The sequence below is a fragment of the Cynocephalus volans genome, chromosome 3 (genome assembly GCF_027409185.1).
Source record: "Cynocephalus volans isolate mCynVol1 chromosome 3, mCynVol1.pri, whole genome shotgun sequence".
NCBI classification, from domain to species: domain Eukaryota; kingdom Metazoa; phylum Chordata; class Mammalia; order Dermoptera; family Cynocephalidae; genus Cynocephalus; species Cynocephalus volans.
In genome coordinates this window covers 96,404,077-96,427,816 of record NC_084462.1, presented here as the reverse complement: position 1 = coordinate 96,427,816, position 23,740 = coordinate 96,404,077, and the positions used below count along the sequence as shown (strand labels likewise).

Sequence of the window (23,740 nt, the reverse complement as noted above, 5' to 3'; positions counted from 1 at the left end):
GAAAGGCAGTGAAAATCTCTGCTGCTGCCCGTGTTGGTCCCATTGTATATAGAGATAGGAAAACTCAAGTCAATTTAATGCAGCTTTGTTTAAAAGAAATTCTGTTCCCTGACTTTAAAGATTAACAATCAGGAATTGAAATAAAAGTATCCTTGTCAGTATCCTGGAAGTTAGGTACCAAATGAAGTTTACAGGACTCTTTTTTCCTAAGTTTTTGCCCATTATCACATTCCCCCATGTCAAGTTCTATTTTCACTAGTTAGGACTTCCTATCCAGATCTTACCCAAAGTGCTTAGCAGTAATCCAAAAACTTTATCTAGGTTTTAGACAAAAATTGTTTTATCCTCATAATTGAGTATATCTCACATCTTCTTTCACTTCTACACCACAAAATAAACCTGGGATGGTATAATAAAGCCAACAGTGACAGATTCTGGAGTGAAAGGTTGGTTCTTACATAAAAGCATGTCAGTCTTATAGTCCTATTAGGTTTTTAAGTGACTTTGACCTAGAAACAAACTTGTCTTAATCTTTCTTTTAGGTGGAATTAGGCTTTGTGCTGTTGGCCCTAAGAATGAACACGAGGGGGAAGGAACACTTGCTTAGTTGCAATAGGCCTTGTTTAGGCTAAAAAATAAGCTCTCTGCTATGTTTTACATGTAATTAAAATTTTCATTGGAAAGACCTTTAACCAAAGAGCTTATTCTAAACTATTTAGTATCCTGTTTTTCTACCTATTGCAATCACCTCTGTAGGAGGAAATAATTGCGGAAGAAGTGTCAAGCAAGATAAAGGGCTGATAACTGAAATAAACAAAGGAGAACATAATAACTTTTAATCAAATTTGGTTTATTTCAAGTTTGTATCAAAATATATTCCAGGCAACTATTCAAATCATCGTTTCACAGTATCATAAACCCTATGCCACTGCTGTCATTCCAAAAGCTGTCAGAACTCTGGAAATCAAGTGGTCCAGACTCTCAGCCCAGGAATACAAATAAAATCCACAATAGGTGATAAGAGGGCATTATTCATGGACTACTTTGACCCCTCTTTTTGCTGTAGTAGGTAGGGTGTGATTTAGGACTGTATACTAGGTGTTGAATATTAATCAATCAGTGGAAAAGATTAGAAAGTGACAACTTCTGTGCTTTGTTCCTGTAGCTCTTTGAAGTTCATCTACCTCACCGGCAGTTGAAAGGCAGTGCTACTGCTTCATCCTCTCAGCTCTAGCAGCCTCCAGGGCTCCACCCACACTTAACCTTAGGACAAGTGCTAGACTATTCTTGATTTTTCAAGAATTCACTTAAGGGGGAGAACAGAAAAATCTGGCCACAAGTACTTTCCCAATTTTAGATTAGGTAAGTGAGTAGAATAAATTAACTGATGGACAACAGACAAGAAATTGGGGGATGGTAGTGGGTGGCAGTCATACCCAGGAGTCAAGATACTCCCTAAATCAGTCTTGGGTTCCTGATCCCAACAGGGTCTAAGGAAGAAATCCTTGATTTTTCCCTGTAAGTGGTGGTGTCCCTCAAGTCATGAAGGCCATTGAAGTGTGATTATTCTCCTAAAATTACTTCCAATTCTTCCAGGTCCTTCTGGAAAGCCGAATCCTAGGGAGACAAAGAGATCAAGTCTAGGATCAAAGTCTGAGCTAATATTTTCCCAAACTCCTGGTACCTGAGAAGAGGGGCCCTTTGCTTCCTTCCTGAACTGTTATCGTAGTCTTGTTCCTACTTTCCCAGGATATCCTGGAGGCTATGAAATCTGTATCCTCCATACACAAAAGGGCTTCTGTGCAAAAGGTTAGACTCTTTCCTAGAGAGATAAGACCCCAAGTGAAGATTTTCTTTCCTGAAAAGATCAAATGATGACTCAAGTGATGGAACCCAGTAATAAAAGGCTCTTAAAAAGTATTACCTCTGGGGGCCGGCCTATGGCTCACTCGGGAGAGCGTGGCGCTGATAACACCAAGGCCACGGGTTCGGATCCCATGTAGGGATGGCCGGTTTGCTCACTGGGTGAGCGTGGTGCTGACAACACCAAGTAAAGGGTTAAGATCCCCTTACCGGTCATCTTTAAAAAAAAAAAAAAAAAAGTATTACCTCATTAGTGACATCTGGCAGCTCCAGAGCCAACTTCATCCACTGTCTAGCTTCAGAGTTTTTCCCTAGTTCTCTGTAGCACTGAGAAGAGACAACAGTGAAAACCTGGGGAAAATATCAGGAGACTAGAAGAGGATGAGTATGTGTGCTCTCAGGAGTTCCCAGAAATACCATCAACATAAATATTTTCATTTATGTAGGCAGGTGAGTTTACCTTGGAAATATATACCCTTCCTGCTTTGGAAAATCCTGGCTGTAGTTCTTCAGCCTAGAGAAGGGAGGAAGGCATTTCAGTAAGAGGTTCCTAAATTCAGGTCAGGCTTAAGTTTATTAAATAGAGGTTTCCAGTTGCCACTTTGGAGACTGATTTAGAGGGTCTAAGAATCTCTGTTTTTGATGAGCTCTCCAGGTGATTCTGATTTCCCATAGAACAAAATTGCCCTCTACCCAAAACCCTTGCCATTAAAAGTTCCGATAATGTTCTTAGGAAAAGTTACCCTGGCCAACCTCTCCCTTCCCTGATACCTTTAGGAAGCTCTGGAGGGCATCCTGCACAGTGGCACTGAGAGGGCTTTCAAACAAAGCTGTAGCAGTTTTTTTTTCTAACCAGCCCAAGTGAGAAACCTGCCACCAAAAGATCAAGGTGTGAATAAAAGGTTTAAGAAGTCTCTTTAGGAACACTATTCTGTACTGAAAAACAGGGCTGAGTCCAACCACCAATAACATGAGCATTCAGAGGAAATGGCACCTGACCGAGACCAGGCTGAGGAAGCTGAGGACTCGGCTCTTCCTGGCAAGGACATCAGTATCATAGGACACTTAGGACCATTATGTAAAGCCCTGGAATGAGGCTCACCTGGTAGCACCACCTGCCAAGAAGAAAGTGGGCCATCGGGTTTTCTGGCTGGAGAGCAATGGCTTTGTCCACATGTTCCTAAGGGGAAGATGCAAATATAAACCTCAGACATCAGAGTTGCTAAAGGAAGAGAGGCAAGTCACTGAGGCTGTCGGAAAGCCCTTCTATGGGTGCTAGGAAGGAGCAGGGAATCAGGACTAGACCAGCATAAGGAAGGAGGAGGAGCCTGTCCTCACCTTGAAGCTAAAGCCACTCTGGATGCGCCTCTGGATGCCCTCATGCTCAGCCAGCTGACCACTAAGCACTGCATACCTAAGGATGGAAGCAGCAGCAAGCTCAGGGACAAGGACTAGGCACCATCACTGCAAGGAACAGGCATCCCACCCGCAGCCTAACTGCACTGCCCCCTACCCCTCCACCCTCAACTAGAGCTGAAAATATAATTTTCATCTGTATATAATTCCCTCTCTTCTGTGGTCCCAATTAGTATTCTTTAGCAAACACAGTGATAGACTTATAATTCTCCAAAGTATTCTAGGTACACAAAAGCTGGGTCTCCCACAGTAAATCTCACTTACACTTAATAGTCCAAATCTCCAAATTCCCCCTTTCCAGTAAAGAGTACAGCCACAGATATAAAAACTCAAAAAGCAGGAGTTCTTTAAAATTGGCATCAAAGTGTAAGAGAACCCAAGTACATTGCTTTTCGTCTTCTGAGCAGACACTAAAGGAGGGTCTTGTTAGCCTTGGAAGTATATAGGTATATCAGTGGGACTTGGGAAGTCATATCTTTGGGACCGTCAGGTTGGAATGGAATACTCTAGGAATTTCTAATGTTAATTTGGGAACCAATAGAAGCAGAGGAAGGAAGACCAGTTAGCCATCCCCTCTACATCCTCCCCTTTCCCCTAGGGGACCAAGCCAACTTCCCATCTTCTGTCTTCAAAAACAGGGTCTTACTACCCCCATCCCTCCAGCATTGTTCCTAGAAGTTCAGTTGGCATTAGATGAGTGTCTAACTGGGCCCAAGGTGCTTTTTCATGTATTTGCTAAATATCTGGAGGTATCTGTTATCAGACACTTCCAGAGGCTCATTTCCATGTTTAATCCCAATAGCTGTTTCTCAAGAATAGCTGAGGAAGTGTGAGGCCAGTTTTCATCCTTGGGAGCCCAGGGAAGCAATGATGCCCAAGAAAGAGTGGCCTCTGAGAAGAGCCCTTGCAGGGACAAAGATTTAGTAATAGATGGAAAACAGACTCTCACTTAGCTCACAATCTGAGGGCAGAGATATGGAATGCAAGGATGGCATTGGGAAAGGAAAGGAGCATTTTCACTAAAACTCAGATGCTAGAACCAGGACACAGGCTGGCCCTGACCCATGCAAGTTGGCAGACCTTTGCCTCATGTTGAGACCACAAAAGGGCTCATGTTCTGAAAGCTAATAAAGTGACCACTGAACTTCCTGGGGGTGAGCTCATGTCCACTTTTCCTCATGCAAAATAAGCAAAGAAGCCAAAGTCCACCACCAGCCAGGGACTGCAGCTAGGGGAAAGAAGAGCTTGTGCAGGACAGGGAAGCTGCAAATTGTCCCAGCCTGAACCCACAAATTGTGTAGCTACGGTGAGTCTTACAAAGCCACTTATTTCTCCAAGCCCCAACAGAACCTTGCCTTACCCCCAAGGCACCTCCCAAAGAAAACTTCCCTGGTCCCTGGCTGAGGGTAGGGTGAGGCATTTGGAAATACAGGCCAGAGCTCCCTCTCCTGGTTCTTTTTTTTTTTTTTTTTTTTTTTTTTTTTTTTTTTTTCGTGACCGGCACTCAGCCAGTGAGTGCACCGGTCAGTCCTATATAGGATCCGAACCCGCGGCGGGAGTGTCGCCGCGCTCCCAGCGCAGCACTCTACCAACTGCGCCACGGGCTCGGCCCCCTCTCCTGGTTCTTATAGCAAAGTGGCTCTGTGGCCAGGGTAGAGGCCTTGCTGGCTCTTCCCAGAACTTTGTTATTACCACTGGTGGCATTCGGCACTCTCATCCCCCTTCTCCAGAGCAGCCTCTGCTTCTTCTTTTCCTGTAGGACAAAGATAGATCCAGAGTTGACATGGGCTGCAGGAAGAGAGCTTTAGCTCTCACCAATCCCTACCAAACTTGGACTTGTTTGAAAACACAGCAAACCTTGAACAGTGTGAGTCCACTTATATGTGGTTTTCAATAAATATATTGAAAAATTTTTGGTTGTCATGCATTCTTCACATACCTCAGTTAAGTAGCCTACTTAACAGTAGGCTATTGGTAGTTAAGTACTTAACTACTTAAGCAGCATACACACCTCCAACTTTAATCCTCCCCTGTCCCCCCCCACCCCACCACGGTGCTGCACGGCCACAGCTTGGGGAAAATTATACATGGATTTTTGACTGACGGGGGTAGCGGGGGCAGTGCCCCTAACCCTGCATTGTTCAAGGGTCAACTGTAGTTGTGAACTTGAGCATAATGAAAAGCCACATACAGCTTCTCAGGGATAACTTCTGTTTCATCTCAGCCTCCCCATCTGTCATCAGCAACCCTAGCTACCCACCTGATGTGCTTGAAGCAAATTTTAGCATTTCAAATAAAAAAGGACCAAATAGCAATCAGAAACTATCCCCAACAGACCTTACTCTGGAGGGTTTTTAGTCTGGGATCTGTGGACAGGTTTCAGGATGTCTGTAAATCCCTCTGAAACTATAAAATTTCAGGTATGTGTACACTTTACTTCAGGGGAGAGGGTTCAGAGCTTTGCTAAGATTCTGAAAAGGATCCATGATCCAAGAACATTAACCATGGCTCTAGACCAAAGCTCCTTCACAAGAGCCATGTAGACTGAGGTCTGACCAGAGATGACTTCTACTTAGTCTTAACCAAGTTTTCTAGGCACAAGAAAATAAAAGCCCAAATACATGGAAGCCCTTGATGAGAGTCCCCTAGAATATTAAGGAGGCTGGAGACTATAGACCTATGCTCTGGAGAAAACACATCATAACTACACTCTGGAGAAAAAAACACTGCAAAATGGGACTTCTCATTTGATTAAAACAGAGAAGGCTTGGAAGGGAATGTGGAGAAAATGGAACAAATGTGTTGAGGTGGTAGGCTGGCTTATCTGAAATGTTTCTTCATATTTGAGTGATAACCGTATAATGTTTATACAACAAATCCATTTTTAAGGCAACTGATGCTATGAAGGACTCTACATCCCCATTTCCAAACAGAAGGACCATATACATACTTGCTAAGTGAATCATAGGGACATTTCCTCTTAGGGGATTTCTCTCTGCCCCCTTAAAGCACTGTCCCACTAGGAAAATATCAGCAAAGAATGAATGAGACAACCAGTTTCTGCCAAGCTAAACAGTGAAGTGGACATCGCCTGAGTTCCCTCAGAATGCCTGTCTCCTGGTGGTCCAGCTTCTAGAAAGGATGAAATGAACTTTAAACTCAGCAAGGATAGTTCTTAAAGGCTACAATCCCAGAGCTGGACCTTCAGAGACACTCCGTAGTCATCTGACCTCCAACAGGAACAGACTTACCCAGTGATGCTAAGCTCAGGAAGCCAGACCAAATAAGCGCTGGCTGTGGCTGCTCCTCTAACCACTGCCTCCACCCCTGCCTTCTGGATTCATGCTGGCTACTAGCACTAAGAGGAGATGATCAACGATCAGAGAGAAAGGAAAGATTGTTGTTGACACCAGGAGCCCAAAAATCAGCCCAAAAGTTGATCAGAATCCTCACTTGAGATTTAGGAGGGAAGGCAGAAACTTTAGAAGAAAAAAAAGTAGGGCCGACCCCATGGCACACTCGGGAAAGAGCGGCACTCCCCGCCACGGGTTTGGATCCTACATAGGGATAGCCGGTGCGCTCACTGGCTGAGCACGGTGTGGGCGACACCAAGCCAAGGATTGCGATCCCCTTACTGGTCACAAAAAAAAAAAGACAAAAAAAAAAGTAAATAATAATTAAGCACCATTTGTTAAAACTTCCAGGGATTTTTCTGAGGGTCTATATCAATAAACATTTTTAACTCGGTCTGTTTTTTACTCCATCGACAGAATTCTGCACATGTTTAGAACACTGGCTGCGAGGTACTGTCAGATTCTAAATTATCAAAGATTCAATATTGTTTGTAAGGCTGTACTTATAAAAGAGGGAAAGTAGAGAAATCCACTTTAGTTAACTTTAGATAATTAAAACACAGACCTAGAAGCCCATTGATGGTACCTGACTCCAGGCATGTAGCTAGGCAGGACACATCAGTCTTTTTTTGTGTTTATTTTGTTTTTGGCAACTGGCCAGTACACAGATCTGTACTCTTGACCTTGGTGCCAGTCTCTTTTTTTGTTTTTAAAGTCCCAGGATTCTCTGACTTCATAAGGCAAGACCAGGCCCAGAGCCTGGCACCAGTCATGCATCCTACCCTTCAGTGGAGAAACTTTTGCAACATACTTGCTAAGTGAATCATAGGGACTTCTAAGCTAGCAGTAATCTCCCAAACTGCTTCTAGGTGCTCACCATACATACTCCACTCATTATATTCTGAAAACATCTCACCCATAGGTGCCATAACTGAAACCAGATTCTTAAGCAGCAGCAAAACATCTCAGGTTAAGAAAGGATGCTTTATCCCCTCCTTATGGTTGGGGAGTGAGAACAAAGAAGAGTGCTAAAATGATACAACTACTCATAAAAACATGTGCACCTGTATTACTCAATCACCATGATGTGCAGATGAGCAGACAGTGCTGTCTCAAAAGAAGGATACACAGGCCCTTGGAAGCCAGACTTTGTCCCTAGTGAGTAACTGAGCCACAACTGCCCTGTCAGCCAGCATCTTGGTAGTTCCTCCAGACCCCTAGCAGATGGGCCAGTTCCATCCCCAGAATCATTCAGTCCCCTTCCCACCAAGAACCTGTCAGCACTTACCATTTAGGGCATATGACTTCTTCTCGCTCACCTCATCACTGAGCTCACACATGTCACTGTAGGCCCGGGCCAGGCGCCAGCGAAAGTCCTGCCGGCTTCCATACTGCAGACCAAGCAGAAAGGGGTGAGACCCCTCTTCCCTGGGCCTGGGCCTTGGCCTTGGCCTTCCCCTTCCCCCCCACACCCTAGGTTTGAATTTCCAAACTAGTATGTTATAATCACTGACATCAGGCCAGCCCCTATGCACAGCCTCCCCCCACCCCCTGCCCCACGACTTCCCATGTGCAGGTAACTGATGACACCTCTAGCCAACAGCTTGTACAATCACAGGGTGAGGGCAGTCTGGCCTCCTACTACTGTCCGAAGGAAAGGTCAACTCCAAGAAAATGTGATGAGGCACAGCAAAAGAGGTCTTGTTGACACATGAAAAAAATGTGAAATTTCCCAAGAAAAGGGAAAATTCTAACTTTGGGGGGACATTTTTACCTGGATGAGCATAAATTTTGTCAGTGAGAAGAAGGGAATTGTGGTTGAGTGACCTACACAATTGTCACTTGTGATGGAAACTTCAAGGGGGGCAGGCAGCCTGGGCTCTGCCTCAAGGAAAAGAGAAGAAGAAGAAGGGGAAAAAACATTCCAGTTCTTTCCATATTTTCCCCCACAGTGAGAAGTGGAGCTCTTTTTTTGCACTACCTCTGCAGGAGGCAGAGGACTGCACTCCTCCTCCCCAGAGAGGAGGAAGCTCTGGGGTAGGCAGTACACTGGCTCCAGGGTCCACCCCAGGCCTCCTTGGAAGAGGATATGCAACCTGGGGGATGTAGAACCAGCCATTTCACCCCCATTTCCCTTCGCAAGTCACCTTGCAGGGTCAGTAACCACATGGGCCTTGCTTCATTCTCTGGGGGTAAGGACCTGAGGAAGGGAGGAAAGGAGGGAAGTAGAGAGGAAGGGAGGGGAGGGGAAATAGGCAGCTGGAGCCTCACCACCAGCTTGTTGTTGAGCAGCAGCTGGAAACCCTCCCGCTTGCTCTGCTCGCTGCCCTGGTGCAGCTCATCTGCCTGCTGCAGGAGGGGCAGCACGTCCTCCAGGCCCGAGGAGACTCCAGCCTCGAAGGCACCAGGCACTGGATGCGAAGCTGCCTCCACCTCCAGATCCAGAGAATCCTTTCTCCCCATCTTCACAGTCTCACAGCTTACTTCATCTTCCCCGTCATCACTCTCCTTGTCAGAGTCCCGCTCATAGTCAGACTCGGCATTGGCTGTAGTATAGCTGGCAGAGAAACGTAAGTGACAGTGTCAAGGGGGGTGGGTGGAGTGTGGTTTATTCAGGTCAGAGTCTCTAGCACCTAGTGTACCTGGAACTGGTGTACCAAATAAGAATCATTCCTACCTCTCAAGGGCAGAAATTAGTCTTCAAGAGAAAGCTTTCCATGGGCACTATGAGCAGGAAAAATGATCCAGGAGGGGAGGAGTAACCTGGTCTGGGCCAATATGAGAACACTGCTTAGCTACCACCAAGTCTGCCAGAAAATGGACAAAAAGAAAAAGCCTGGAAAGGTATGTATAAGATGTGGCCAGTAGATCTCTTAGGGTAAAGGAATTAAAGGTACTTTTTCTTCTGTCTTTTAATATTATATGATTGCTTTAAGTGAGCATATCTTTTTATAAATAAAAAAATTTTTTAAGATTAAAAACCTTAAGATATAGGTGGAGCTGATCTCCTGAAGTAGAATGATTACCAGGCTAAGGATTTGTCAATTGTTTTCACTTTATCAGCCAAAGGCACCTGCCAGAACCAACATGGGTGGGTATCAGAGCCCTGGAGGCCATGGGCAGCCACACATCCACATTTTCTTTCTCAAACTTGTACCTCTGACCCAAGGCAACAACCAAACCTAAATTACAGCAAGAGTATCCCTTGGGAACCTTGAAAGGATGGGGGTAGGGTAGGAGCAGCTTTGTGGCTAGAAGCAGGAGAGGAAGAACATGCAAACAACCCCCTGGGAAGGTGTCTCTTGAGCTACCATGGCCAGGTAGTTCCTAGGGAGTCCCAACCCTGATGCACTCTCTAAAGAGGGAGCCAAGTTTCTCTTGGATTTTGACCTCCACCAGCAGCAGATTAGGGTGTTTTTCTCTAACTGCCAACTAAATCAGACAAACACTGAGCAGGAGAAAAGATAGGACTTCCAGGGGCCAGAAGCAGACACCAGAGAGCTCTCCAGACTGAGTGAAGATAATGCAGGGTGTGTCAGAGCCAGAAAGTACTGAAGCACAAGGGAGATCTTAGGGTCATTCAGGGATAAACTTTCCTCCATCTGGAATGAAAGATAAGGTAGGCTCCTATGGCTGGAGCAAAACAACTAAAGGATAAATGAAGGAGACACAAATAAACTCAATATATGACAGCCTGAAGTCAGGCACTGAATGTGGTAGGCAGAAGTGCTGTCTTTCTCATTCAGAAAACCAGAGACAACAAGGGGGCAAGCACTGGAAAGTACCGAGTAAGCAACAAGACCTGGTACCCAAAAGGCATTTCTCAAAGGAATATATATAAATGGCCAACAGACACATGAAGAAATGCTCAACATTACTCAGCATCAGGGAAATGCAAATCAAAACTACACTGAGATATCATCTTACCCCAGTTAGAATGGCTATTATAAAAAAGACAATAACAAATGGTGGCAAGGATGAGGAGAAGGGAACCCTCCTATGCTGCTGGTAAGACTTAAATTAGTGCAGCCATTATGGAAAATGGTAGTTTCCTCAAACAACTACAGAAAGAACTGCCATACGATCCAGCAGTCCCACTGCTGAGTACATACAAGACCTGGTGCCCAGTGCATGCTGATTGCTTCTTTAGAGAGGAGCTTCTGGTCTCATCTTAAAAAAGGGCCCCAGGAACATCTACTACAAGAACTTTTAATATATGTAAAATCTTCCTAACCTCACATTGCTTTTTAAGAGGTTATCCAAGTATCTTTCCCCTCTAGGAATTTACAGTAAAAACTTTTTTTTTTCTTTTTTAAAGATGGCCAGTAAGGGGATCTTAACCCTTGGCTTGGTGTTGTCAGTACCATGCTCTCCCAAGTGAGCTAACCGGCCATTCCTATATAGGGATCCGAACCCGTAGCCTTGGTGTTATCAGCACCACACTCTCCCAAGTGAGCCATGGGCTGGCCCTTACAGTAAAAACTTTAGAAATTAAAGAGAGAAGGGGACTGGCCGGTTAGCTCGGTTGGTTAGAACACAGCCTTATAACACCAAGATCACTGGTGCAGATCCCCCTACAGGCCAGCTGCCAAAAAATAAAAAGTAGAAAAAACAAAGGGACAAAGAAACATGGCATCAGAATTCACAACTGACCTGGGTAGTAATGAGCAAGACCACATGGGCAACCTAGAGAAACTCCCAACCTAGCTCTAAGGCTTAGACAATAACCTGCCCCAAATGAGAAAATCAAACCAGCATCTACTCTGCCCAGCCAGCCCAAAAGCAAAATGGGGAAATGATTTATCTGGAGTGAAGAGCTTAAGTCTCATCATCTCCCTTTGTTAGAAAGAGGGGGAGACCCTATTCCCTGCTGAGTCAAGGGCTACCTCGGCCAATCGAGGGCAAAAACAAGAGTCTCAGGCTGGCTGGTTAGCTCAGTTGGTTAGAGCACAGCCTTATAACAAAGTCACGGGTTCAGATCCCCATACCGGTCAGCTGCCCAGCACTCTCAGGGAGGAACTACTGCTCTTATACCTGCTAGAGCACAAGCATCAGCACAGTCTCCCCTGGGACCTGAGCCAGAAGAAAGTCCTGCAATGCTGACATCCCTCTGGGTCCTAGAGGCAAGAGTTCACACAGCCAGGGAGAAGCAGAGATCAGGAAGGGCCTTGCTTCCACCCACAGAATGAGAACTAGGGCCCTGTGAGGCAGAGAGGCTCCTGCAAGGCTGGCATAATGAGGACTTCAATTACACCTCAGCCCCACTGCAAGGAGCTCTGCCTCACCCACTGCCTGGCATCAGGCCCACAGGCTTCTGGGGCCTGAGAAGAGATATATCATGTGCCAGAGCTACTACATTTATACCATTGTCTCACACCTTCTACTTCCCAGATTACCAACCCAGCCCTTGAAGAAATCCACCAGAGAGAGGGATAGCCCTTTTGTTTAACATACCCTGGGGATTTAAGATCTGCCAGGGACAAGTGGGGGCCTTTAAAAAGGCCCTTTGGACCTATGCGCTCAGGAGGAATACATTGTTCCCAGTGGGCCAGAGACCCTAGGTTCCCTTTGAGCAAAAAGGCTGAGCTACCCCACTCTGTTCCTTAAGGAGAGCCCACAAGTCTGTAATGAAGGACTCACACACATGCCCTCCTTCTGGCAATTAAGTTTTTTCCAACTCTTCCTAAACCCCATTAGAGGGGCTGAGTGTGAAGCATTCAAAGAAGTCCAGGCATGGGCCCTGACCCTGACAGGCTCTCCTGGTGGGGGAGATAAGACCCAACCTAAACGAGACAACAAATGCCCAAGAAGGAGTGAAGATGAAGATGAGGTTACAGGCAATCCCTTTTGGCTGGGATGCCTGGGAAGGCTTGCTGGGTTTTGACAGGGAGGGAACTCAGCTGTGTTTGTACAATGCCCAGGGAATGAGATCACGGACCTGAACAATGATTCTGCCTCTGCCATATTCAGTCAATCTCCTGGGAGCTCAGTGTTATTTTATTTGGAAGAAAGAGGGAATACAGCTTTCAGTGGAATACAGCAGCCTATCAAATCTTATCCCTTCATCCCTCTAAGAAGCTCTCCTTCCCCAAGGCCCACATGTTCAAAGCCATTTCAGAGTTTGTGAACTCCTCCCAGAATTCCCCCTTGACCTATATGGCACTGGCATGGCAAAAAGAATTATTCATATGGCCACTGCCCCAGATAGCAGCCAGCTAAACCAGGGTCTTGCACCACCACCGTCTTTCACATGCTACAGGATCTGTCATGGGGCTGAGCCTGCTGGAGCTATAATTAACACCACCCTTCCCCTTGCCCCATCGCAAGTGGCAGACAGCCCTGACCTGCTCCTTGTGGCCTTGGGATCCCTAGCGAGCACCCCAAGCAGTGAAGCACCCACAAGCCTGGGGGTTTACCACTCTGGCTCTCACTGACCCCAGAAGTTTGTACAACTTCAAATCATCTTTAAGAACCTTGAGTTCTACATCCTGATCTTGGGCAGAGCTGTGTACCAGAGAGAGGGAGCATGCTTCGTGCTTAGAGATATCTGTATACCCAGCTTCAGCCACTCAAGGAAAGGAACGAAGTCATGGAACCATGCTTACAAAGTCTCAGTGATAACACAAAAAAATGCCCAAACTAATAAAATATATAATAACTATGTAAAAAACCGACTCAGTGGAAAATGACAGATGCAAGCAATGTCTGAATGACATAAATTGGATGGAGTTTTTTGTTTCAACTGTTCTGTATTTTATTTTTTTATACTCATGCCATGTTCCAAAAGTTATTTACAGCAGTTTGGTTTGAATTTTCCATTGATAATACTTTTACAAAATGCAGCCTGGCTGCAGCCATAACTGCCTCCAGGAGAGACAACTCACCCCCCTTCACTCTCGGCATCTGTGAACATGGCTCCTGAGGAGGCCGTGAAGTAGACAGAGCTGGAGCCAGTGGAGTCACTCCTCTCCCGGACAAATGGGAACCTTCGCCGCCGAGCCACTCTCTGGTTCTCTTCCATGTTGGATCTGGAAAGCAGACCCCATTCCAGAGGATACATTACCCCATCTAGCCTATCTTTCTCCTAACCATGGGGGAGCCTCTTACTACTGCCCCCCATTAAAGGGCCGAGAGCAAAGAAAATCCTGGGTCTCTACCCTCAGGAGAGCAAGAAGGAAGGGCAGCTTCCTGGGCCCAGCCTGCATGGACAGACTAGGTTAAACAGAACAGTTTCAGTTACTGCAGCGGACCATGAGGGCCCAGAAGTAGCAAGGAGCTTGTGCAAGGCGAGGCACCAAATGGATAGATTCCCCTCAAATTAGGTCAGAAGTTATACAACTGGCTTCTTCAGGAAAGGTGAGAACACACTTCAGCTGAAAAGCTGTAGAAGCGGGGAAAAGTTGAATGGTGGGGGACAAAGCAGGAGAGAAGGCTGCATTACTCACCGGACCTCCCCAACAATCTCCCCAGCAAGCCCTTGCAGGCTGCTCCTCAGCTCCTCCACCTCCCGCCGCAATGCCACAAGAGTGGTTAGCACAAAGTCCAGACGATCCAGCACCTTCTCCTGCCCTTCCTGTGGAAGGCTGGGCAGTACTGCAGCATCTCCAGCCTCACCTGGGACGGACCGCAACTGCATCACTGTAGGAAAGGGGACAGGAGACAGTGACGCCATGGGATACAGTAAGGAAAAGATCTTGTACCTAAAATTCAAGAACACTTGCTTCTCATTGCAGTTCAATTTACAGAGAAGACCCTTGAGCCTTGAGGCTCAGACAGCATACATTCCCAGCTAAGTTATGGTCACAAGTCCCACGTAACTACCCAGAAAAAAATTACGGTCCCAATCTCTAAAAACAGCCCTCTGCTCCAAGAACCTTCCACACCAGGGCCTGTCAGCAATGCTGTACACTATGGCAGATAACATAAAATGCCTGAAAGAGTGTGGTACCTAGGAGGCAGGACAATGCCCTACTAATGCAAAAGAAAAACCTTTACATGACCATTTAGGACCAAGTACCAAGCAGTCAATACCAACCACACAGCAGAACTAAAATTGAGGGCCGAGCCCGTGGCGCACTCGGTAGCGTGCTGCGCTGGCAGCGCAGCGACGCTCCCGCCGCGGGTTCGGATCCTATATAGGAATGGCCGGTGCACTCACTGGCTGAGTGCCGGTCACGAAAAAGACAAAAAAAAAAAAAAAGAACTAAAATTGAGCTCACTCAAATTCTATCTGTCACTTCACAAAGAATAGTAAGTAAAACTCTGAGCTTCTTTCAAGAGGTTCATTTAGTATTAGAGAGGGGCAAGGAGAAAAGGGGACGTTAACTACTAAGAAAAAAGGTACATGAAAAAGCGCATCAAAACCCCATTAGGAGGAGTTCCGGTCAAGATGGCAGAACAGACGGGCCACAGCGTCACTCTCTCCCACAGATCAACCAATGTACAACTATAAAAATGTAACATCAGCCAAGCTGGGGCCGCTAGAGCTCAGGGGAAGAAGAGGAGAGACCTACAGAGTTCATGAAGGCAGGAGAAACCACGATGAGAGAAAGAAAAAAACTGCTCTGAGTGTTTCAGGCCGTGGCTGCTTTAAGGATGAAACTACTGAGCGCATGGAGCAGGAGCCAGCAGAAGCCGCAGCTGTGCCCTTCAGATGGAGTTGCTTAGAGGCGGCAGGGGAGAAGAGGACCTTGGTGGCCCCCAGGACAGCAAGACCACTAATAGGGTTCCCGTGGACCCACACAGGAGCGAGGAGCCAGAACAGCTGAAAAAGGGGAGCCATTCAGAGGCCGATGAGTCAACACAAGGGACCCGCACATGGCCAGTTCCGTGGGAAGTTTTTGGAGCATGGATGGTGAGGGAGACAGGCCCACTGGGAGAACACTGGAACACAACAAGGACAACCAACTCATCCCCCAATCAGTGCAAGACCACTCAGAGGAGACTGGTCGAGAATGCAGAATTGCATGGGGTGCAGTTTGATGAAAAAACTCAGGCCCAGATCAGAGTTTCTACACAACCCAGGTGCACCAAGTATCTGGAGAGCCGGAAGTACCTATAAGGTCAACCATTAAACCCTGAGCTGTACAAAAAGCCTTCCCTAGGGAAACAGCAGCAAAGCAGCAATTTAGCTCAACAACATAGCTCAAGTATTGGTTCCCACAGGAAGTTCCCCCATGTTAGAAGTAAGCAAAGGACAAAAATTAGTTCCAGCCCAGGCACACCACCAGTGCCTTGAAGCCCTCCAGGAGACATGAAACTTGGAGCCAGAGACAGGATCCCCACCCACAACCACTAACACTGCCAGTGCCTTGGGGCCTGCGGTATGGATCCATTGTCCAGACACTCCCCACAACCAGGCACACCGCCAGCACCAAGAAGCATGCCAAAAACATCACCTCCATGTCAGTGGCCCACCACAGTCACCACAATAACCTTGGCTGCTGCAAAAATGGGTAGACACCATAACCACCACACAGATGATCTGCCAGCCACTGGTGTGCATTGACACAAGGAGAGTCACCAGCAGAGATAAGGAAAAGAGGATGTCTCTCTCCACAAAGCTCATTTCAGAGTGACAGAAGAAGCATCTGCTCTATGATAATATTGGGGGACCTGATTACACCTCTCAGCATTGGACAGATCATTTAGGCAACAAATCAACAGAGTAACCATTATTCTTTCAGAAAGAGAGAAGAAATCTAGGGTAATTAGAGGTGGGAGTGGGGGCCAGCCCCGTAGCGCACTCGGGTGAATGCAGCGCTTGGGAGCGCAGCGGCGCTCGCGCTGCGGGTTCGGATCCTATATAGGAACTGCCGGTGAGCTCACTGGCTGAGCGCGGTTCGAGCGACACCAAGCCAAGGGTTGCGATCCCCTTACCGATCACAAAAAGACAAAAAAAAAAGAGGTGGGAGGGGGGAAGGAGAGAAGGATGGGGGTAGATTGGACAAGGGGCTTAAAGAATAATTACGATTTGTAACAATATATATGCTAGTAATATTGATTTGATCAACATATCTCAATGTTTAACCCCCAAAATATGTATAATCAATTTTGATTCAATAAAGATTTTTTAAAATAAATAAATAAATAAATAAATAACCCATCAGAAAAACACCATTACCAAGCCCCACTGACCCAACCCTGAATTGAGCTGTAGGTAAATTCCAACAGTGCAATGCTAACTATAGCCACCTCTGGCAACTAGACTGGAAAATGTAAAAACAGGAAAGAAACCAGGAAGGCAGGACAAGGCAAGCACAAATGACTTGTTAAAGGAAATTTAGTAACAATCTAGATCAGACTACAGTACATACCCAACAATGTTCAAGAATGTAGAGCAAGAAAGATCCCTGGGAATGTGGCCACTTTCTCTCAACCTCAGTGGAGGAAAGACTGCTAAGAAATTACAAACAAACAAACAAAACACAAAGAAGGGAAGGAAAGACAAGCACACTTGCAATACTAGGTTATCGCCAGGTTATAAAAATGTTGACAATGAGTTGCAGTCTTAGGTGATAACTCTTTGAAGACTCTCCCAAAACTTACTTTTGAAGCCATCTGACATTGGTAACCAAAGAAAACACTCATTTCCAACTGACATGGGGTGATATGAACTAAACACTTCTCTATTACACAAAGATGAGGAAAGTGGTTTGAACCAGCCCTATATACTTTGCTCAAACGAGTTAACATGAAGGTTTCACAAAACTGAAAGCACTACCCATTTCAGCTGTGGCTGGCTTCCAGCCACATTCAGCTTCAATTGCATGAAGTGTGCTCCCAGCCCATGCTGTGGAAAGTCCACTGGACCAGGTGACCAGGCCCAATCTTGCCACTTACTCTGTGACAACCCAGGGAAACTTACACAATCTTTTTGAATCCATATTTCCTCATAAGGATTAAAGACTTTGGTTAAATAGTCTCCTAGTTCCTTTCAAATTCTAATATGTAATTTAATACTAAACCTCAAGACTTGTAATCCGTACAAGATTAGTTATTCCTTTTGTCTGCTTTTGGACTTTTCCTCGACTTTCCTCTACACGCCTCACCCAACACTAAGCAAGTGCCTCTGATATACACATAGCACTGCAGTGGCCAGAACTAAAAGTGAAAGCTAAACAGTCTCTTTGCAACATATTTTCCTGGGATTACAGGGGACAGAATACACAAGACGAAGAGTGCTTTCCTTTTCAATAAACTTTCCCCCAAAAAGTGAAACTCTCAGGTACCCCCGCCGTTGCCCTGTCTCACAGGCTTTGCCAAAGGCAGCCTGGACCCCAGGCCCATCAGTCATCGACCGCGGTCTCTGGGATGGACTCCTACCCTGGCGTCTGGGCTCTGAAGTCTGCGTGTATTCCAAGGAGTTGGGCAGGCTCTGGCTCCGGCCATGGCGCTGGGACCGTTTCCACCGCTGGCTGTAGAGGACGCACAGGAATCCAAGGCCGGCAGCAGTACCCAGCAACAGTCCCAGCTTGGCGCGGGCGCCGCCCAGGGCCCCCAATCTAGACATGCTGCACCTGCAGCCCGCGTAAACCACCGGGAGCAGGCGGGCGTGGGGAGGGGAAGAGAGGTTCGTGAGCCTGGTCCACCCACCCCAAGACTAGATTGACACCGGGAGATAGCTCTTTGCCCAGATCCTGAGCTCCCTCACCCCAATCCGGACCCTAAGGCTTCCGCCTGCCTCCTGGGCCTGACTACCCCGTTCCTCACCCAGCTTGGACGTAGCCTCCCCTCCAACACACTCCCTGACCTAGGTCACGGAGTCCGGCTTCTAGGTCTTCAACCCCCTCCTCAGCCTCACGACTCTGCAGATGACAAACCTGCCGCCCTGACTGCAAACTCTCGCCTTCCGTCGCGCCCTCTAAAGGCGTTCTGGCCTAGCAGAAGATCCACTCAGACCCTCACCCGGCCGCCAGCCACCATGGCAGCAGCCGCCGCTGCCTCACGCTGTCAATGACCGTGACGTCAATTAAACCGCGCCATCAGCTCCGCGCACCTTGGGAAGGCGCGGAGAGATGACCACACGAGGCTCCGCCTCCAGCTTCTCTGTAGGCGGGGCCAGGAGGTTGCCAGTGGGGCGGAGTCAGCAGAAAGCCGGAAAGGGCATCTGAGAAGGGAGGGGGAAAAAAGGGAAAGGTGGAGACTTCTGGGGTCCGGACGCTTGAGCAGTGACTCCTTCGGTCGGACCAGCTGAGGTTCCATTTCCCTCCAGTCACACCCACTCACCTGCTGCTCCTGGAATATGCTTAGCATATTCAGGCTTTCTACCTTCGCTTCTGCTTAGAACGACCCCTCCTCTACCTGGAAAAGGCCACTCCCCTCCCTCCTTTCCTTAACACTCTGGCATAGCTCAGACTTCTTTTCATTTTGGCTTAATTTAATAGTTTATGGATTTTTTACTCAAACAATTTACCAAGCCCTTTGACAGTTCAAATTAGAACAGATAAATTGTAGGTTATCCACAAGAGGTCCCTGAGTCCCTGGGGCGAGCTTCTGCCTGCTGACATTTAAAAACTCAAATTATACATGCAACCCAGCACTGAAAAATCTTAAACCTAAACCTAACGTTGAAATTTTTAGGATTATAAATTGTTTTCCATTTCCAGATTAAAGTCTTTGAAATTCGTTTCTCTGATAACGTTTTTTAACGTTTGCATGAGGCTGAAACTTGAATTGACCACTAATTGTTTAAGTTGGTTCAGATACCATTTTGGTTTTTGTTTCCTTTAATCTGTGTTGATCACTTTTTCTGTATCCACCAGTGACCCACAGATTCTTCTATAATTCCTTTTTTTTTTTTTTTTAAAGATGACTGGTAAGGGGATCTTAACCCTTGACTTGGTGTTGTCAGCACCACGCTCAGCTAGTGAGTGAACCGGCCATCCCTATATGGGATCCGAACCCAGGGCCTTGGTGTTATCAGCACCACACTCTCCCGAGTGAGCCACAGGCTGGCCCCCATTTTATTCTTGTGATTTTATGCAACTTCTTGTAATTTTTAGTCTTTTTTTCTTGTAAAAAAGACTATGATTCCAATTTTATTGTCAGCATTTCTTAAGAGTTAAAATTTAGGACAGCTGAAATATCTAGGCCAGTCCTCCAAAAATCTTGGACTAGGTCTTGTATTTATTTACCTTTTAATTGTGAGATATTTTACACATATAAGAATACAGTTAGTGACACCAAGGTCAGGGGTTCAGATCCCAGTACCTGTCAGCAACCAAAAAAAAAGACTACGTTTAATGTATATGTATGTCATAAAGAATAAAAGCACTGAGCTACCCAACCCACAGTTTAAGGAATAGAACTTCACCAAAACCTCCTACTCATCCAAAGATTCAGTTCAGGGGGGTGGCCAGTTAGCTCAGATGGTGAGAGTATGCTGCTGCTGATAACACCAAGGTTCAGGGATTGATCCCTGTACCAGCCAGCCTCAAAAATAAAAATAGAGATTCAATGCAGGGGCTTCCGGCCAAGATGGTGGAATGGATGGTCCCTAGTGTCACTCTCTCCCACAAATCAACCGATTTAAACTATAAAAACATAACATCAAGTGCATATGGAATGGGGAGATGTCCAGCGGAGGAGGCAGAAGCTCCACGGAGACCACATGCCCCGCGGGGCCGCTGTCACATGATCCGGAGACAGGCTTCACCGCCGCCACCGGCTCCATTCCCAGCCCATCCCAGTGTGCACAGAGTGGGGAGACGTCCGGCAAGGGAGGCGGAGGCTCTGCAGAAACCACACACCCTGTGGGGCTGCCACTGCGTGATCCAGCAGGTAGGCTTCACTGCAGGCACCCAGCTCCATTCCCAGCCTGGCCTAGTGCACTCGGAGCAGGGAGACATCCAGCAGGGGAGGCAGGAACTCTACAGGGACCACACTGCTGCCACGCGATCCAGCAGCCTGACCCAATGCGTACGGAGCACAGAGACATCCAGCAGGGGAGATACAAGCTCCATAGAGTCCACACACCCTGTGGGGGGGTGGCAGCCACGGAATCCAGCAGCAGGTAGGCTTCACCGCCACCACCCGGCTCCATCCCAAGCCTGGCCTAGCGTGCACAGATCAGGGAGACATCCTGCAGGGGGAGGGGAAGCTCTGCAGAGACCACACGCTCTGCGGTGCCTCCGCGCACCCCAGCAGCCGGGGCCAGAGTGCACAGAACAGGGAGAAGTCCAGCACGGGAAGTGGAAGCTCAGCAGAGACCACACACCCTGTGGTACCATCCCGTGATCTAGCAGCCTGGCAGAGTCCAAGCTGACCAGAGAGGTGGCTCCCTGGAGAGGCCCAAGACCCGAGTTAACCACATATGCAAGGCACTAGTGGCCAACTGAGCAGTCACTGAGGTAGCCATACCAAATTGGCAACCACAGCAACATCTTAGTCAGTCAATAGTGTCAAACCTGTGGACTGTGAAACCCCCTGCACAATGAATAAACATCAAAGAAAAAGATACCAGAAATATGAAAAATCAAGAAAGTACACCACCAAAGGATAATAAATCTCAAGCTCTAGATCCTATAGAAAAAGAAGCCCTTGAAATGACTGACAAGGAATTTCGAGTGATAATTCTAAGGAAACTGAATGAGATACAAGAAAACTCAGCTAGACATCATGATGAAACGAGGAAAAGTATACAGGACCTGAGAGGAAATGTACAAGGAAATCAATGCCCAGAAAAAAGTGTAGCAGAACTTTCCAAACTGAAGAAGTTATTCAGCGAAATAAAAAACACAATGGAGAGTTTAACCAGCAGGCTTGCAGAAGTTGAAGAGAGAACCTCTGAACTTGAAGATGGGCTTTTTGAAATAACACAAGCAGACAAAAAAAAGAAAAGAAAAGAAAAAAGAATCAAAGGCATTGAAGAAAATCTGAAAGAGATATCAGACAACCTTAAGCGCTCAAATATCCGAGTCACGGGTATTCCAGAAGGGGATGAAAAAGGAGATTGCATTGAAAACATATTCAACAAAATACTGGCAGAAAACTTCCCAGGTATAGGAAAAATCACAGATCTTCAGATCCACGAAGCTCAACGATCTCCAAACGTATTCAACCCAAAAAGGTCTTCTCCAAGACATGTTATAATCAAACTGGCAAAACTCAAAGACAAAGAGAGAATCGTAAATGCTGCAAGAGAGAAGCGTCAAATCACCTACAAGGGAGCCCCAATCAGGCTAACATCAGACTTTTCATCACAAACCCTAAAAGCCAGAAAGGAATGGGATGATATATTCAAAATACTAAAAGACAGAGATTGTCAGCCAAGAATACTCTACCCTGCAAGGCTATCCTTCCAAAATGAAGGGCAAATAATATATTTCTCAGACAAACAAAAACTGCAGGAGTTCACCACCACATGACCACCCTTACAAGAAATTCTCAAGGGAGTACTGGGTTTGGTTCCTGAAAACTAACTACCACTGCCATAAAAACCCAAGAAAAATCAAAACCCACTAGTATAATAAAAATGGCATCCATGAAGAGAAAACAAACAAACAAAAAGGCTATCTACAACCTAAGGAACCAATAAACACAGAAAACAAACAGTAAATCAGAAAGCAAGGAACAAAAGACACCTAAGACAACCAAAAAATAATCAATAAAATGCTAGGAATAAATCAACACTTTTCAATAACAACTCAATGTAAAAGGCTTAGATTCCCCAATCAAAAGACACAGACTGGCTGACTGGATTAAAAAGGAGGACCCAACTATATGCTGCCTTCAAGAGACCCACCTCAACCATAAAGACTCACATAGACTAAGAGTGAAAGGATGGAAAAAGATTTACCATGCAAACAGAAAAGAAAAACAAGCTCAAGTAGCTATTCTTATATCTGACAAAATAGATTTTAAACTAAAAACCATAAAAAGAGACAATGAGGGACACTACATAATGATAAAATGACTGATCCAGCAAGAAGACATATGAATCATAAATATGTATGCACCCAATGTTGGAGCAGCCAGATTTATAAAACAAACTCTATTAGACGTAAAGAAGAAAATAGACACTAATACCATAATAGCAGAGGACCTGAACACCCCACTCTCAATATTGGACAGATCATCTAGGCAAAGAATCAGGAGAGAAACACAAGATCTAAACAATACTCTAGACCAATTGGACTTGGCAGATATCTACAGAACATTCCATCCAACAACCTCAGAATATTCAGTCTTCTCATCAGCACATGGATCATTCTCCAGGATAGATCACATATTAGGTCACAAATCAAGTCTCAACAAATTCAAAATAATTGGAATTATCCCATGTATTTTCTCAGACCACAATGGATTAAAACTAGAAATCAATAACAAACGAAATTCTGGAAACTATACAAACACATGGAAATTAATCATCATTCTACTTAATGACATATGGGTCCAAGAAGAAATCAAGCAGGAAATCAAAAAATTTATTGAAACTAATGAAAATAATGATACATCATACCAAAACCTGTGGGATACTGCAAAAGCAGTATGAAGGGGTAAATTTATTGCATTAAATGCTAACCTCAGAAGAATGGAAAGATGGCAAGTGAACAATGTAACACTTCACCTTAAAGAACTAAGAAAACAAGAAAAATCCAAACCTAAAGTTAGCAGACAAAAAGAAATCATTAAGATCAGAGCAGAACTTAATGAAATTGAAACCCAAAAAACAATACAAAAGATCAATGAATCAAAAAGTTGGTTTTTTGAAAAGATAAATAAAATTGACAAACCATTAGCATGGGTAACAAAAAAAAGAAGAGAGAAGATTCAAATAACAAAAATTAGAAATGAAAAAGGCGATATTACAACTGATTCATCTGAAATACAAGGAATCATTCGACACTACTATAAACAACTATACGCCAACAAATTTGAAAATCTGGAGGAAATGGATAAATTTCTGGACACACACAAGCTCCCAAAACTGAGCCATGAAGACGTAGAAAATCTGAACAGACCAATAACAATAAAGGAGACTGAAGCTGTTATCAAAAGGCTCCCAACAAAGAAAAGCCCAGGACCAGATGGATTCACAGCAGAATTTTACCAAACATTCAAAGAGGAATTGACACCGATTCTTTACAAACTATTCCAAAGATTGA

General features: G+C 45.7%; 1 protein-coding gene across 3 annotated transcripts; it reads right to left on the bottom strand.

The window, feature by feature from the left end:
- Positions 1 to 853: 853 nt before the first annotated feature.
- RMDN3 (regulator of microtubule dynamics 3) lies at positions 854 to 18,578 on the bottom strand. Of its 3 annotated transcripts, none has more exons than XM_063089859.1 (13): positions 18,455 to 18,578; positions 17,958 to 18,151; positions 14,078 to 14,270; positions 13,517 to 13,660; positions 8,904 to 9,189; positions 7,921 to 8,023; positions 4,972 to 5,032; positions 3,202 to 3,277; positions 2,966 to 3,043; positions 2,635 to 2,733; positions 2,324 to 2,377; positions 2,110 to 2,214; positions 854 to 1,617 (listed from the first exon to the last, which is right to left on the bottom strand). In XM_063089859.1, the coding sequence occupies exons 2-13, from the start codon at positions 18,142 to 18,144 to the stop codon at positions 1,564 to 1,566; spliced, it is 1,440 nt and encodes a 479-aa protein (XP_062945929.1). In that variant the 5' UTR covers positions 18,145 to 18,151; positions 18,455 to 18,578; the 3' UTR covers positions 854 to 1,563. The 3 variants fall into 3 exon arrangements, with proteins under 3 accessions (XP_062945929.1, XP_062945931.1, XP_062945932.1); XM_063089861.1 differs by having other exon boundaries at positions 2,110 to 2,190; XM_063089862.1 differs by lacking the exon at positions 17,958 to 18,151.
- Between the last annotated feature and the right edge of the window lie 5,162 nt (positions 18,579 to 23,740).

What these genes read in the sequence shown, in the direction of transcription:
- RMDN3 (XM_063089859.1), bottom strand. Translation starts at nt 18,144, where the DNA reads ATGTCTAGATTGGGGGCCCTGGGCGGCGCCCGCGCCAAGCTGGGACTG. An exon ending in AGAGTGGCTTTAGCTTCAAG is followed by an intron (nt 3,044 to 3,201) that starts GTGAGGACAGGC and finishes TCTTCCCCTTAG; the next exon opens with GAACATGTGGACAAAGCCAT. An exon ending in GAAGGGTATATATTTCCAAG is followed by an intron (nt 2,215 to 2,323) that starts GTAAACTCACCT and finishes TATTTTCCCCAG; the next exon opens with GTTTTCACTGTTGTCTCTTC.